This window comes from Suricata suricatta, chromosome 7 (assembly GCF_006229205.1).
Source record: "Suricata suricatta isolate VVHF042 chromosome 7, meerkat_22Aug2017_6uvM2_HiC, whole genome shotgun sequence".
Lineage (NCBI taxonomy): Eukaryota > Metazoa > Chordata > Mammalia > Carnivora > Herpestidae > Suricata > Suricata suricatta.
In genome coordinates, this window is record NC_043706.1 from 126,749,239 (window position 1) to 126,766,004 (window position 16,766).

Genomic DNA, 16,766 nt, shown 5'->3' on the forward strand with positions numbered 1-16,766 from the left:
CTTCAAATACAGCCCAGACACATTTCATCAGGGTTTGAACTACTACTAACTTACTGAGCACAATTCCTGTGAGAGACACACTGAGCTTCATGTTTTATTTATTTATTTTTATTTTTTTTAATGTTTATTTATTTTTGAGAGACAGAGAGTGAGCGGGGAAGGGGCAGAGAGAGACAGAGACACAGAATCCAAAGCAGGCTCCAGGCTCCAAGCTGTCAGCACAGAGCCTAACGTGGGGCTGGCGCTAGTGAACCGCAAGATCATGACCTGACCTGTAGTCGATGCTCAACTGACTGAGCCACCCAGGAGCCCCACAGCTGCATGTTTTATAGATTATATTTGAACACATGCCTACCTCTTCACCTTTCTTTTTCTCCTACTGATGTTTTTATTCCCCCATTGTGCTAAATTTCATGTACCTCTGTGTTGCTATCCCATGTTTCAGGTATTGATAGACTTTTAAGACTGTTTCCTAATTTTCACCTCTCTTCAGTAATTTGCTATGTGACTCTATGGGCAAAAGGGAGGGATAAAGGGATTGTTTTCAAAAAATGTTCTTTCTGGGACCATATGCCTTTATCAGTAAACCTTACATGCTTGAGGTTTTGCTTTGGCATAGGACTCCTTAGATGATGCCCGGCAGAAGATCTTCGATATCCGGGAAGAGTACAGAAACAAGATGCTGGAAACTGAGAGGCTAAGATTAGAAGCCCTGGCCACAGAGGAAGCGGCAAGTCGGGCAGAGATAGAAAAGAAGATGTCGGGTCCTGATACACAGAAAAAAAAGAAAGGCAAGAAGAAGCAATGAGAAGATGCCCAAAACTCACCTTTTTTTTCTGAAGAGGAAAACTCTTTGGTTATTATTTTTTTTACTGATCTAGAACTTTCCCTGCTGATAAGGTTGTAGGCCAAGAGAAAACAGAAGTTTTCCTTCTTAGAACTGTTGTTGTTTTCCAGAAAACTATTATTTGAGTAGTCATTAGAGCTTAAGTTTCTTTCATTTCAATAAAAATTGCCTCAAAACATTTAGAATGCAATAAAATATGTGTGCCTCCCTCTGAGTTGCTATGTTTTCAGTAAGTAGTAAAGATCAGAAATGGGCTAACAGGACTGCATTTGAAAAACTCAACAATGAGGAAAATAGCTATTGTTCTTACAGGAAATTTTGTTTCTAGCTTGAAAGACTTTAAAATATTTAAAATTTTAAAATAGTTATTCATTTTTGAGAGAGAGAGAGAGACAGAGACAGAGCACAAGCAGGGGAGGGGCAGAGAGAGAGGGAGACAGAATCTGAAGCAGGCTCCAGGCTCTGAGCTGTTAGCACAGAGCCCAATGCTGGGCTTGAACCCACAGAAAGTGAGATCATGACCTGAGCTGACATTGGACTCCCAACCAACTGAGCCACCCAGGCACCCCTAAAATATTTTAAAAATATGCTTTAGACTTTTACTTTTTTGAAAAAAAAAAAAAAGAAGCAAACAAAACTGAACTTCCATAAATGTCCTTCCGTTTGGATGCTGTTTGGACACTCAACTAAGCAACGCAGGTGCCCCAGTAATTCATTCTTTTTAATTGCTGTGAAATATCCCATGGCACAAATATATCATAATTGATTCAGCTGATTCTTCTTTGAAGAATATATTTTTCTAGATCTTTTTCATACAAGAAGATGTGGTAAAAACAGAAAAGAGGCAGCAAGATGGTAGAATTAAATTATTTCCTAATAAATGAAAAAGAATGAGTGACTACACTGGACATACATAGGACACAGGATATGAGGTGTCATGTTCATTCCTATGCTTGGAATCACAATATATATAAAACATATCATAGTTCCTACAATCCCTAGATCATTGTCTTTGACACATGTATGGCCTCTCATTCAGTTTCTTTCTCGATATTTCCCTGCCATCTACCTCTTTCCATACTTCCAAGTACTTTAAGGTCAACCCTCCTCCCCTTATCTTAGAGGCTCTTAGAAGAGCAGAGAAAACAATTTTCTCTCCTGCAGTCACAGGCCCGCCTCTAGTCAGTAGTAATAATCCCCAGGGCACAACTCTGGTGCTTACGGAACATCATTATAAAAGCAGTTTAGCACCTCAGTGTCTCCAACACCGCCACTGAAGAACAGACTTGTGGCTTTCCCTTTTGCAAGGTCAAAGTGTCTGCTAAGGTGCTTTCTGAAATGTAACAAAGAACAGTCTTCATTTAAATGGATTAGAAAATTGCTGACAAACTTCCATAAACTTTTAACTGGCTTTTAGGAATCAAGTTTTCAAAAACAAGAAACATTGACTTCTAGTCTCTGAGCCCTCCATTATAGATAGACTATTCTCACACATTCAAAAAAATGTCGCATGATATTCTGATGTTCCTTAAGGGATGTGTACCTTGTGTCTCAGTCTCATTCAAAAGAAACCCTGGCATCCATTGCCTCTTGGAAAATTGAAAGCAGTGGGGGAAGTGACAAGAAGAGCCATGTAGTAAGGGAATTTGCTTCTGAGAAGAAACTGCCCTGGACCATATCCCAGGTGGGAGTATTTATAACAGACTAATACAAGTTTTTAATGGTCTTCACAGAACATTTCTGAAATTAACAGAATGAAAGAACCTTGTTTTAAGCTGGTGTAACATTTTTTCTCTAATCACCTATGAAACAAATTTTATTTATCTTAATTTAGATAAAATAGTTTCCAATCACAGGTGTGTTTTCATGGAATAGTTTCATTACATATTGAAGACTTTGCACGTGCTTAGAACTTTAGGCTAAACATCCTTGTTGTTTTTGGTAGGGGCAGAGAGAGAAGATCAACACACACTATGATTTATTTTTTAAGTGAATCTATATAACAAATTACCATGTACCGTAATTTCAATCCATAAGTTTAAACAAATCTAAGTTTATCCAAATAAACCAAGCACTTTTAATACAATTTATTAATTATTAGAAAAATTCTTTTCCCATCTGGTATATGATACTATGACACTTTATTTTCAATGTTTATCAAACCGTTGCTATCAGAATCACCAACACAGATAGCAGACAGATATCTCTTTCATTACACTACAGGTGGTTGACATTTTTATAAAGATACAAAGAAAATTTGTAAAAACATGGTGTTTGCCTTTGTGGAAAAGGTTCCAAATTAATATGTTACATAGTAAAGACATATCAGTTAATAACAATAAATATAAATCAATATAGCTCATTTTTGAAATTGGGCTCAGTTGGTTAATATCTCTATATTAATTTATAGGTTTATTTAAGAAAATTTGCATGCTATTTTTGCTAGAAAGATTAGTTTAAATTTGTGCAAATGGCCAAAATCATATTAGATACAACCTCATCAATGACTATTTGATTAATGACAAATTATTATATTGTTATAAAATTAATTATATACAAAATTGTTTCTATGTATTTTTTTCTGTAAAAACTTTGAAGTTATCATGCATTTTTTCATGAACTTAGCATATTTTTAACTCTGTTACTTCTAGAGCAGCATGTGCCCGGAGTCTGCATATTTTACAACATGGTATGTAGAAAGCAACCTTTGGCAAACAAAGTTTTGCCTAAGACCATCATTTCCATAGCATATCTTCTGAAGCCATTAACTACTAAAATAAGACTCCATGAAAACAGTCTTTAAAAATGTCAACTTGGGGGTGCCTGGGTGGCTCAGTCAGTTAAGCATTCAACTCTTTATTGTTTTTTCAGAGAGAGAGTGAGCACACATAAGCATGAGAGCAGGGAAGGAACAGAAGGAGAGGGAGAATCTTAAGAAGGCTCTGCACTGGGTGGGGGCTCCATCTCATGACCTTGAGACTGTGGACTGAGTCAAGATTAAGAGCCAGACTCTTACCCAATTGAGCTACCCCAGACGCCCCAAACATCTGATTCTTGATCTGAGCTTAGATCTTGATCTCAGGGCTGTGAGTTCGAGCTCCACTCTGGGCGTGAGGCCTACTTGAAAAAAAATAGTCAACTTGGATTTAAAAGCTGCTTTTAAATTGAATCCAATTCAGGGGCGCCTGGGTGGCTCAGTCGGTTAAGCATCCGGCTTCGGGTCAGGTCATGATCGAATGGCTCGTGGGTTTGAGTCCCGCGTCCAGCTCTGTGCTGACTGCTAGCTCAGAGCCTGGAGCCTGCTTCGGATTCTGTGTCTCCCTCCGTCCCTGACCCTCCCCTGCTCGCACTCTCTCTGTTTCTCAAAAAAAAAAAAAAAAAAAGGAATTCAATTCAGTTTGCTTATATTACTCTTCCTTTTCATTTATCAATATTTAAATAAGCTCCAGCTCCATAAAGACAAAGAGGAAGGAAGCAGGGGAAAATCCAAAGTGTTTCATTTGTGGTTTGCAGATATGGCAGAAAAGCGTCCTGAAGGGAAGTTAAAATTCCTCATGAGATGCTCACATATCATTTGCAGATTTCAGTAACTTTCGGCCTTCAGAAATCTGGATACCTCAAGTTTGGATGATAACCTTTATTTCTTATCTTGTGCCAGTACAATTTAATTAGCTTGTCACATAGAGACCATTTCTAATACTCTGTATAAAGATTTTATCTCTCTGTTATATAATGGGTTATAACCTCCTTGGGTGCAAAGGTTATACTATAATTGTCATGTATTATGCATTTTAATCACCCACAAATCATAGCACAAAACCTCACAGTGTAGGCTTTCAGTAGATTATGATCAAATAAACTGCACTATTTCACATTATGTGGGCTATTAGGCTGATGTTAAAATGGGTCAAAGCAATGTTTATGATCATTTTCAAAAATGAATCAGATTGAAGTGAAAAAATTGAAAAATACAGTTTATGGAACCTGAAAAAGGATTCACACCCTTGAAGAGACTGTGATAATACCAGATGACAGGTTGTCACCAATAGCATTCTGCTATGTACACAGAAGACATGTGTCGTGGTCTTGTCAAGACAGCGTTGTTTTCCAGAAGGATCTTAATTCGTATACCACTAACGCAACCAGGGAGCTCATCAGGTTCATGCAATTAAAGTGAAAATATTCCAATTCCCATTACATTGGTATCTGCCAATTGTTGACAGCACCTGACTTTTATGATGCCTTTGGCCAAAGGAGCATTCTTCTTTTTTGTTTTTTGCCCATTATTCTTACACAAATCCAACATGTAGCATATGGATCACTCGGCTCTCTCCTTCAGAAACTAGAATGGAAGACACACACCCCCCACAGTGACTCTGAGTAGACATCATGAAGGTCCCCACTTCTTGGTCCTTGGAGTCCATGCTTACGTCTGAATTTGTACTCTGGTCTGGGTTTTTCTTAAAATCTATGAATTACTCAGAAGCATCTCCAGTGACTTTATTTCTTCTTAAGCTAATCAGAATTTGTTTCTGTTATATATAACTAAAGAATCATAATTAATCCACTCAAATTTTATTTTGGATTCTACTCCTTGAATTACATCTTATTTGATAGATTCTAAAATTTAGAAGAGATACCTTAGAAGTTCTCAGAGAAACTCCATTTGCCTTTCAGAGCAAGGGTTCTTAACCTAGGGGTTTGGGGTGGATTTTGGCGACCCCTGAGTCTCCTGCAATTATATTTACCTTCTTTTGGTAAAATAGGTAGCTTTAATCAGTTTATTAGAGTCTGCAACCCATAAAATTCTTACAATTACTGCTCTAGAAAGTTATTTTCAATTTTTAATAAGCATAAAGGATAGATAGTAAAACAGTACAATATTTTCTTCTACTGCATATTAATGTTTTTTTCTGTGAAGTGTCTCAATGCCTCTAATACTTGGAGAAATGCTATTATAAATAAAGCTATTCAATATTAGAATGTATCTGCAAAAGGTATCATGAAATATTTCCCTAGAGGTTCTAAAGTACAATGTAAGTTGTTTGATTTAAATTTATCCTTAAAATGATTGAGTTGGACATCTTATGAATTCTGTTTTTAAGATTCTATCTTTTGGGAAAAAATAGAATGGTATCTAACTACAAAATACTGGATGGTGTCAGTGCTTTGGGCCATTAGTTACTAAGAAGGACATAAGAGCAAATAGAAAGCGTTCAGTTGAGAAGTAAAGGCGGAGATTCTTTCCTCAGTAGAACTGCCATGTGGGAGGGTAAGGGACCGAGTACGTGCAGATTCATTGGCAAGAGCTAGTACACTCATCCAAATGTTGCACTTGGAAATGTCAACATGATTTTTTCAGCAAACAGATCTCTTTATTTTCATAAAAGTATTAAACAGATTCAAAAACAATGGCAAGGAAAAGAAGAGGGTTTCAATCAGGGAGAAAAACAGAATGCTGATTCAAGTACACAGTTTGCAGGCTCTGATGGTGTCGTGAACCTGGTGGGAGAATTAATCGAAAGGAGTCTCATCTCCAGGCAGCTCTCAGTAGAACTCGGCATCTCTCTCAGTGTGCACAGCCATCCTGTTCCACTAAAGACAGAACATGAGGAAAACTGCATGTGATTTACACTGCCAAAGAAATTTGGAAGATCGGTGTACTTATTCAAATTGGAATTTAGCCCAGACTCTATTTTTATCAAAGGAAAAAAAAAAAAAAAGAAAAGAAAAAAGTTTAAGCATTTTAATAAAGAACAAGAACATCAGTTAATTGGGGATATGGCACACATCTTCCAGACTCTGAAATTTCTGTTCCTTTCTGCATAAAGAGTGAAGTGCTGCTCTTGATATACAAGTATCTTCTTATTGATATAAGTAGTTGCTTATCTATTGTTTCTTAAATATCTATGTGATAGACCCTGACTCTTGATCTTATTTTTGCTCCCCCTCACTAAACACAACTATAAACTCTGGAAATGATGCCCCTGGACAATTGAAGGAAGATTCTGGAAAATGATAAGAAGGTGAGCTGAGCTGATTTTGGACTTCAGGACTGGAGAAACAGCCAGGCAGCAGGGTATCTTTCTTCTTCCCACACTACAGAGGACGACCACCCAGTCCCATTGTTTTCTCATCACCAAATTAGCAAAAGAAGGCAGTTAGGGGTAGGTTCATTTTTCTCCGTTAGAATGACAATCTCTCGACAACAACAGGTGAGCTGACACCCCTGGCTGATCCCCATGACAAATAAGAAGCCCGAGGAAGCATTATCCTTCATCAGGCCTATGACTCCCCCTTTTCACTTAGATACTGGGCAGTTCAGTGGAGTTGGCAGAGGGACCCCACCATAGCTGGTGCCTGATCAAGGAAGCATCTTTGCCCCATGTACCCAATATTTTCTAGGTCACAAGCCCTAGAGCAACTGAAACAATAGTGATAGAGGAGAAATTGTTATACCCAATATTAAGGCAAACTGTCCAGCTATTGTGATCAAAACAATGAGATATTGTCAGCCTGACTGATCACAGATCAATGGAACAGAATAGAGAACCCTGAAAAGATCCACACAAACGTACCCAGCTGATTTTTAATCAAGATGCAAAAAAAATCTAAAACCACATCAATGGAGGAAAGAAAACATTGCAACAAATGGTTCCCAAGGGAATGGGCATCCATAAAAAAAAAAGAAAAGAAAAAGGAAAAAAAAAGGCAAAAGAAAAGAAAAAGATAAAAGAACGTCAACCTAAATCTGTTGTCTCTGAAACAACTTAACTCCAAATGGATCATAAATTTAACTTGGAAACACAAAGCTATAAAACTTTTAGAAAAAATATAGGATAAAATCTTTGGGATTTTCGGCAGAGTTTTAGACTTGACATCCAAATCACCACCCCAGAAGAGAAAAATTCAATACATTAGAAACTTGACCTGTGGTACGTCATAGGAAGATAAAATGTGGGAGAAAATACCTGCAAACCATGTATCTGACGAATAACCAGTATCTAAAGTACATAAGTAACTCAAAATTCAACAGATAACAGATAAGCAACAAGTAACAGAAAATGGGCAAATGACATTGAAGAGCCATCACAGAAGAGGAAAGAGAGATGACCAATCAGCACAATACAAGATGTCCAGCATCATTAGCAATCGGGAAATACAAATTAAAGCCACAATGAAATATTATTACATACCTATCATATGGCTAGAAAATATTGACATCAAATTCTGATGAGGATGAGAAGAAACTGGGTTACTCGTATATTGCCAAGAGTAATATAAAACAGTGCAGTCACTGGCAAATTTGGTAGTTCCTCAAAAAACCTAAACACACAACTACCGTATGACTCAGCAGTTGAACTCTCAGATGTTTACCTCAGAAAATGAAAACTTTGTTCACCCAAAAACTTCTATATGAATATTCATAGAGGCTTTATTCATAATAGCCACAAAATGGAATCAGCCCAATATACTTAAACAGTTGAATGTTTAAGCAAACAGTGATAGACATACATCATGGGATAGTTCTTAGCAATAAAGAGGAGTAAATACACATAACAGCTTGCATAAATCTCTAGGAAATCATATTCAGTGAAAAAAAAGCCAATCCCAAGAGTTTATGTGGTATATGATTCCATTTATATAACATGGTTGAAATGACAAAATTTTAGAAATGGAGGACAAGTTCATGGTTGCCAAGGTTTGAAGAGGGGAGACAGCTTTCATTATAAAAAGGTGTCACAAGGTACCCTTGTGGTGTTGGAAGTGCTCAGCATCATGAAAGCAGGTGATAAAATCATATAGAAATAAATACACATGCACACAAAGGAATACGAATGAAACTATGGAAACCTGAATAAGATTGGTAGACTGTATCAATGTCAATGTCCTCCATGTAACATTCTACTACAGCAGAAGGCTAACTATGTGCTTAAGGAGTTTGGGATTTGGGGTTTGCTGAGAATGGTCCTGACTAGCTATGATTGTCTTGCCGTGTCCCGTGTAGGAACAGGGTTGACAAGCACTAGGTTGATACTGATAGCATCGGCTGCTTTCAGAAGCAAAGCTCAAGCAAGAGCTCAGTATCTGAGGCAGAGGCTGTGACATGTGATGACTCTGGTAAAGACCCATCTGGAATGGGGACATTGCCTTAAAGGTCTGAAGAAGCGTTCATTGCTGCTTGGATTTTTAAACCACAAAACTGTATTCCAAACACTGAAGATTTGAAATGCAACCTGAGCTATTTGAAATCAGCATATTATTCTAGCTTTCAAAGAGAAAGTAAAACTATTTCATTAGTGATTCTTTCCAAGAGACGTTTCCCATCTGTTGTATTTCAATTTGGCTGGAATTTTGTGTGTTGGAGCACGCAGTGGAGACAAGTCGATTATGAGGTAACTTAATGCTTCAGTTAAAGAGCCGTCCAAGTGTGAAATGATTCTCGAGCCTCAGATACAAGGCTGAGGGATGGGACACCCAGAATAACTCCTGATCCGTGAGGGACGAAAACCCAGGCAGGCCAAAGGGAAGCAAGTTTGATGTTGCAAACTGATTTCCAGCAAAATTAAAGTGCATTATGTAAATTTTGTATGTGAAGAAAGCAAGGAATAAAAGCCACATCTTTATAAATCTGTAGTGATTCCGTGTCCTTCCTTTAACTCTTCTAAACTCTTCAATCTTCACCTTCTATCTAACCTCCTCCTCATGATGGCTGGGAGACATGTGTTTATTTATACTTCAAAAAAAAGAAGATTTGCTCAATGTTCTTTGAGTGCTTCATACAGAGACTGCAGACGCAGAATGTCCTCTGGGTAGATAATCTAAGTCTGGGTCAGTGTTACTTCGTTTTCCCTTCAGCCTCGTGACTTTACCCACAAGGGCTGTCGGTTCCTGGTGCGGACAGAGGTTTACTCTCCTAGTTCCGGGAGCTCTCCAACTTCCCTACCAAACCCTGTTTAGGCAGGTGAGTGGAAGTCATGGACTCAGGGTTTCCACACTAACGCATTCTCACGGCCATGCCACCACTCTCAAAAAATGAAAACAAATACAACCTGAGACAGAAGGAATAATTAACAAATAGTGGGTATTTATAACTTATGTGAAAAAATATACATATATTCCATTTGTCACTTAAAATTCCAGTTCTAAAATAAAATAAAATAAAATAAATAAAATAAAATAAAATAAAATAAAATAAAATAAAATAAAATTCCAGTGCTCTTGGGAGCCTGGATGGCTTAGTTGGTTGAGCCCCAACTTGATTTCTGCTCAGGTCACTATCTCACTCTCTCCCACTCTCTCACTCTGCCCCTGAGGCATGTGCACATGTGCATGTACATGGGCTGTCTTTCTCACTAAAACATAAATAGTTTTATGGGTGGCTCAGTCTGTTAAGCATCAGACTTCGGCTCAGGTCATGATCTCACAGTTTGTGGGTTTGAGCCCCACGTGGGGGTCTGCGGTGATAGCTCGGAGCCTGAAGCCTGCTTCAGAATCTGTGTCTCCTCTCTCTGCCCCTCTCCTGCTTGTGCGCTTTCTCTCTCTCTCTCTCTCTCTCTCTCTCTCTCTCTCAAAAATAAGCATTAAATTTTTTGAAAATAATTAATTAAAAAATTTTTTAAATAAAATAGAATTCCACTACCCAAGTTCCAATATAGGCAAAATGAGTGAAGATGATCACAAATATTAAGTTATTCAAAACGAGAACTGCTTTACCTAGAAGTCCCAAACTAGACAAGCACGTCCATCGGGCAGTAGAAAGAGTGGAAATAAAACCAGTACTAGACCCAGGAATTGACGGTTGGGTCATAGAAACACTTACTCAAAGTTATTCAAATTTATACATTTATGCATATTATTCAAGGCAGTGCAGTCTTCTGTAGTAATGAAAAACCTTTTCAAAAGCTCAGCTAACATGACAGATTTGTTTTAATTTTGTTACAACATTTTTACATGTTCATTTCTACACAAACTTGGACAATACAGATATGCTAACAAAAACAAAACAAAACAAAAAACTAGTAGCCATAACTGCAATGTGTAGTTAAACTACTCTGACAGTTAATTCCTTTAATCAGCATAACCACTTTGTTAAGTAGAATAATTATTATTCTCGTTATTCAGGTTAAAAAGAGAAGTGTGGCTAAAAAGGAAAGGTTTATGTACCCAACGCTTTACTGTTAACAGGTAATAGAGCCAGTGTGTGATTCTTGCACTCTCACATTCTTAAAAATTATATTTAGTAATCTGTATAAGCCCAAACAGAATAATTGCTAATAGTGTCTTTCTGGATCATCCCAGATGATGTTTACCAAAAAAAGGGGTCATAACTTATAAAATATCCAGCAACTTGCTTTTTCTCATTCAGTTATCAGGAAAAACTTTGAGCAACATTATGGAAAATTTCCTTAACATACCCATATTTTGTTTAACAATTCAACCTAAACCCGTACAAGTAGGAAGTCATTAAATTGAAAAGAAATATTTATATCAATTTTAATAGGAAAATTATGATTTTTTTCAGTCCCATCTAAGATGTCAAAAGAGATTCATTGACAATAAAATCAAACTTACATAAGCAGGAAACAATTTTGGGGAGAACAGCGGAGGTAGAGGAGAGGTATGAGGAAGGTGTTCTAAAGAAGATCGGGGAGGTAGGTAATTGACTTTCAGCCATACGTACATTACTTACATATCAATTTATTTACACCTGACTTTGTTTATGGTGTGCTTTAATATTCAAACATTTTAACATATTATGTAATTAAATTTGTCTCTTTTTTGTTATGGCAGTTGATTTCTTCATCTTCTTAAATAGGTTTCACCCACCATTAGTTTATCATAAAAGAGTAACCAATATTTTTCTACCATGATTGCAATATGTGCTTTATATTAGATCTATCTAAAAATTATTTTTATTGAAGTATCTGTGATAGACCTCATTAATACCTCCCTCCTTCAATATCTGATTCTCGTCTCCTGCCTAGACTACTCAGCCTCCAGGCAGATAAGAGTCTGGTTGTGGCAAATGGATGTGAATCAACATGAAACATGTGTTGCTTCCATGCTGGAGCAGAAAAGAGCCCCTTTGGGATTTCACATCCTTTGCTTCCTTGTTGGCAGTAAGTGTGAGGGCCACGTATTGACTGACAGAGGCGTAAGGCCCAACAGTTTGGGTCTCTGAGTCACATGTGAAAGACGATAGCCATGGAGGTTCACCTGACCTGTGGAAGATTCTGCATGGACAAGAAAGAAACACTTTGTGTTAATTCACTGAAATGTTGTAACTATTTTACTACCTTTATGTTACTAACATAAACTTAATGTGCCTTGACTAATACAAGGTAAAATACTATAACTTCAAAACGAACAGATGATACTCAGAATTTTCTTCTAAATGAATAAACAGTAGGATCCAAACAAACAAAGTGAATAAACATCACAAATCTAAAGTTGAACAAAAGAATGAACACACAACAAACAGAATGCATAGCAAATGGCTTCATTAATATAAAGTCTGAAGACAAAACTAGAGTGTCAAAATTAGGATAGTGGTTACCTTCAGGAAGGGGAGTTTGCCAGGGCACAAGACATTGTGAGATAATAGTATTAATCTATTTTTCTTCAAGTGATGGTAACATGAGTGTTAGCATATGTTTGACATAGTTTTAAAATTGAATTTATATGGTGTCATTATTATATATGATATAAAGTGATTTAGCTTTTGGTTCAGATGCATGCTGTATTTAGGTCAATTTAGTTCAATTCAGTTCAAAATTTTTGTTCTCCAAATTTAAAAATATATCATGGCTTTGTTCTTAGTATTAGAAACTAAGGTAAGGAAATTTTGCTTTCCAAGTTTCTTCCTTTGCTACGTTTTTTCATACTCTGGCATGACTTTAGCACCAAACGACCCACTGTTTCCCTAAAACCAGAAGCTCAAACACACTTGTATTTCTCTGTCATTTGCTCCTAGTATAGTCTCACGCACCCACATTCATTATAACTTTGAACCAAAGGAACTGACTTCCTTTTCTCAGAGAAACTTGGGGTTGTATAATTGAAGACTATCATACACATCAGCATTTCAACAGACTAGCAAAATGCTTGAGCGCACACAATTCAGATTTTCCTGACATAGTGAAGTAATTCTTCCCAGCTCACTGCATCATCTGGAATTCTACTTATTCCCTCTGGAATGACTTTTTTCTTATAGTAATAAATACATCCTTTGCTAGTTATTTCAGTGAGAGATCACATGGCAGACTGTCTTATCCCTTTGATCACCCTTGCGAGAGAAGTTAACCACAAAGGAAACTGGTGAGACAACTTCCCAAAGCCTTTAAAGATACTGCCTCGCTGACATTCGGCATCTATTTTTGCTGATAAGAAGCCTGACCTCGGTCTAATTGTAATTCTTTTAAATGCAGTGTGATTTTTCTTCCCTCTCTGGTTGCATTTATGGTATTATCTTTGGCCTCATTCAGTTCCACTCAATGTGTGTAGTGTGAGTTTATTTCTGTTCATCCTGATTAGCGCTCAGTATATACTTTCAAGCTAAGTAGTTATATCTTGGTTATATTTGGTTCTAGAAACCTCTCAGCTGATGTCTTTTTAGATAATGTTTGTACAGTGTTAAGAATGGTTTTTCTCAGGCATTTTCTCAGGCCTCTACTTTTGGGATTTCTATGAGGTACAAGTTGGAATCACTCTTTCTATTCACCATGACTGTTAACATCTGCTTCGTACATTTGATTTGATTTTAATTTTGCCATGTCAAGTGCTAGGAAAATGACTCAGTGCTTCTCTGCTCAGTCATCCTTCAACTGTATCTCAGTGAAGTTTATTTTCTCTTGAAGATATTTCTTTGGCCATCTTCCCACCCCCAGCCCCGCCCAAAATTTATAATGTTTTTTATATCCACCTATTCTTATTATATATCATTTTTAAATTTCATAATTTATTATTTTATTCCATTTAATTTCATGATTCACTATTCTTATTTATAATCTCATACTTTTGTTGATGCCGTAATTCTGCACTCTCTGTGAAAAGATGTCCTAGGGTTACTTCCTAAACTTCTCTGTACCTTGGTTTTTCTCTTTTGTAAAGTGAGGATAATAGCACCTCTTTCCTAGTGCCATTGCCTTGATCAAATGATCTAACACACGTAAAGTTCTTAGAACAATGTCTGGATATTAAGCACAATTATGTTTTAATTCTATTCAGAGTGTTCTATTGTTTGTATTTTATTGAAAATAGCTCGTTGAGTTTCCTGGGTTGGTTTTGAGGGATGCCGTTCTTAGCAATCATTTTCCTTGCATATGTTCGAACTTCGGTTTGCAAGCTTAAGTGAAATCCTCTGTGCCTCCATCTTTCTTCCCTTTCGCGCAGCTCTACAGCTGCCTGCCAGCCGGTCCCAGGTCTCCTGCTACCGTTCAGTGCTTCTATCTGGCAACTATTGTCGGAGAACTGAGAGTCTGTACATGGAGTTGGCGGGCGCCTTAACCCAGGTACTGGATGTAACCCTATGTTCCTCCCATCATGCAGCTCGGACAAGCCACAGCCCTTGACGGTGAGCAAGTTCATTTTTCAGTCTCCTTTTATTGGAGGGAGAATGTCACCCCAGCTCCCAGTTTGATACCATGACTTTGGCTCTGGTTTTCTCATATCTGTTGGGTATGTTTGGTCTCCATCACCCTGCAGAATCAAGTGCTTGTTTCTCTTCCTGGAACCTGATATATCCTCAGATTCAGCTTTAGTTTCTACTGTGCTTTTCTCTCTGCCTTTCTTTCTTAAAAAAATTAAAATTTTGAGTGAACTACATCCTTTTGATTAAACTTTTAAAAATTTATGTGTCATTTATAATTATTTGTTTCTAGGGAGGGAGTGGTAGTGGGAATGTGTGGGGGCACAACGGAATTAAGCTTAAAGCAGCTAAAAAGTAAATGCTAAACACCATTTTGACTAGAAAATACCCAGAAGCTTATGACTAAGGACTTCTCACTGTGCCAAAAACAAATTTATACTCAGTTAAGAGGTATTGCATTCTGGGAAGCTAAAATCCCAACAGCATTCCAGAACCTTTACACCAGAGTTCTCCCAACAGTGTTAGGTGCAAGCGTGCATGACTTACAAACCTATTTTTCTGCCATGTTGTTTATCCTTTTCAGTCTTTTGTAGATCTTGATTATCTGAGATGGACTTTTAAAATGGTAGCTGACTAACGATTCTTGAGTATTCTTTGTATAAACAAAAGAAACCTGCTAATTGGCAGAATATTCTACAATTAATTTTTCAGGTTGTCTGAAAATGTTCACAAATGACACATTTCACCTCCTATATTTTGCACGTAGTTGAGGTTTTAGGGAGCAAATAAAAACCATTTTCCTTACTGAAATGAGGATCCTTACTGAGTGCTAAAACAATTTAGGGAAAGAGACAGGACTCATGGGAGGAATCAGCAGTTTAGTAGAGAGGACAGGATTGGAAAGTATGGGTTAATCTCCATCTGCAATCAGGTTTCCTGAAACATCTGATGCCCACTCAGCTTACCAACCCCGTATCTCATCTCCCCCAGTGTCAAGGCAGAGACTGCCCTAGACACCAAGTTATTGAACGCACAGAGACTGTGGGCCTTTTGATGACAAGACGCCCTGACCCTAACGCACTTATCTCTGGTGAGAGAGCCTAGCCTTGCCTGAGTCACCCCTCTCCATTCGTTTCCTCAAACCCACCCATTTGCTCAGTCCGTCTTTCGCAAGGGAAGAGAGTGTAATGGGGGCGGAGGGGATGTGATCTTGGTCGGGTTTCCTCAGAGGCAAACTCTGAGACAGAACTTGAGTACAAATGATTTATAATGGGAAATGATCCCACTCCACCATGGAGTGAGAAAGTGAGACCTAAACGGGACAGAAGCCAATATGGGGCATCAGTAGACAAGCCGCCACTGGGAGCCCCCGAGGTACTGTGGAGAGCACACTGGAAAGTTGTCCCACCCACTCGGAGAGGTTCCTGAGGTGTGACTCACCAACCCTTACCATCAGCAGAGGAGAGCTGCTCCAAAAGGCAAGAACTCTCCAGTAGTTCTGTGGCCTCCGTTCAAGAGAGCAGCCTCCTGTGGCCAGAAAAAGCTTTAAGGTAGAGACTCTGACTTGGCTTGCAGAAAAAAAAAGAAGGCAGTAGAACTGAGGGGAATTAGCGTTCTGGAGATACGAGCAGGCCCTTGCCCGCTTCTGCCCTGTATAAATCTCCCTGGTACTTCTCAAAGGCATAGTTATTACAGGGGCACCTGGGGGGCTCAGGCCATTAAGTATCTGACTATGGCTCAGGTCATGATCTCACGGTTCGTGAGTTCGAGCCCCGCATCAGGCTCTGTTCTGACAGCTAGCTCAGAGCCTGCAGCCTGCTTCAGATTCTGTGTCTCCCTCTCTCTCTTCCCCTCCTCCCTTCATACTCAGTTTCTCTCTCTCTCTCTCTCAAAAGTATATAAACATTAAAACATTTTTTTAAAAAAGATGACGTTTCTATTTTGTAGTCCATGATAGTGCAACAAAAGCATCACTATGACTTTTCTTACATCCCAAAACTTCCTTGGGTCAGAAATTTAGGAGCAACTCAGGTGGGTGATTCTAGCTCAGGGTCTCTCATGAGTTTGTAATCAAGATGGTGGCAAGGACTCGACTGGGGATGGAAGATCACCCAGAAAGCTGTCGCCAGGAGGCTTAGTTTCTTGCCACAGGGACTTCTCCAGGGGTTGTGTGAGTGTCCTCACACTTGGGCTACTCTTGTCCCCACAGCAAGTGACCAAACAAACAAAGCCGCAAGCAGGAAGTTACAGTGCCTTTTAATGATCTGATCTTGGAAGTTTCATCACATCCTTTCTTTTCTATTTTCTAGAAATGAGCCCCTAAGTCTA

The 16,766-nt window shown here is 38.2% G+C and overlaps 1 protein-coding gene and 1 long non-coding RNA gene across 2 annotated transcripts in view; one reads left to right on the forward strand and one right to left on the reverse strand.

The window, feature by feature from the left end:
* Positions 1-1,061, forward strand: part of ADGB (androglobin) — a 135,833-nt gene extending 134,772 nt beyond the window's left edge. The window contains exon 36 of the mRNA XM_029945518.1: positions 620-1,061. Coding sequence (XP_029801378.1) covers positions 620-808 — 189 coding nt within the window. The 3' untranslated portion in view covers positions 809-1,061. The remainder of the gene's footprint in view (positions 1-619) is intronic.
* Positions 1,062-6,197: 5,136 nt separating this feature from the next.
* On the reverse strand, positions 6,198-8,207 carry LOC115297080. The gene is made up of 2 exons (XR_003911255.1): positions 8,044-8,207; positions 6,198-6,442 (listed from the first exon to the last, which is right to left on the reverse strand). It is a non-coding gene; the product is annotated as an uncharacterized LOC115297080 (long non-coding RNA).
* Between the last annotated feature and the right edge of the window lie 8,559 nt (positions 8,208-16,766).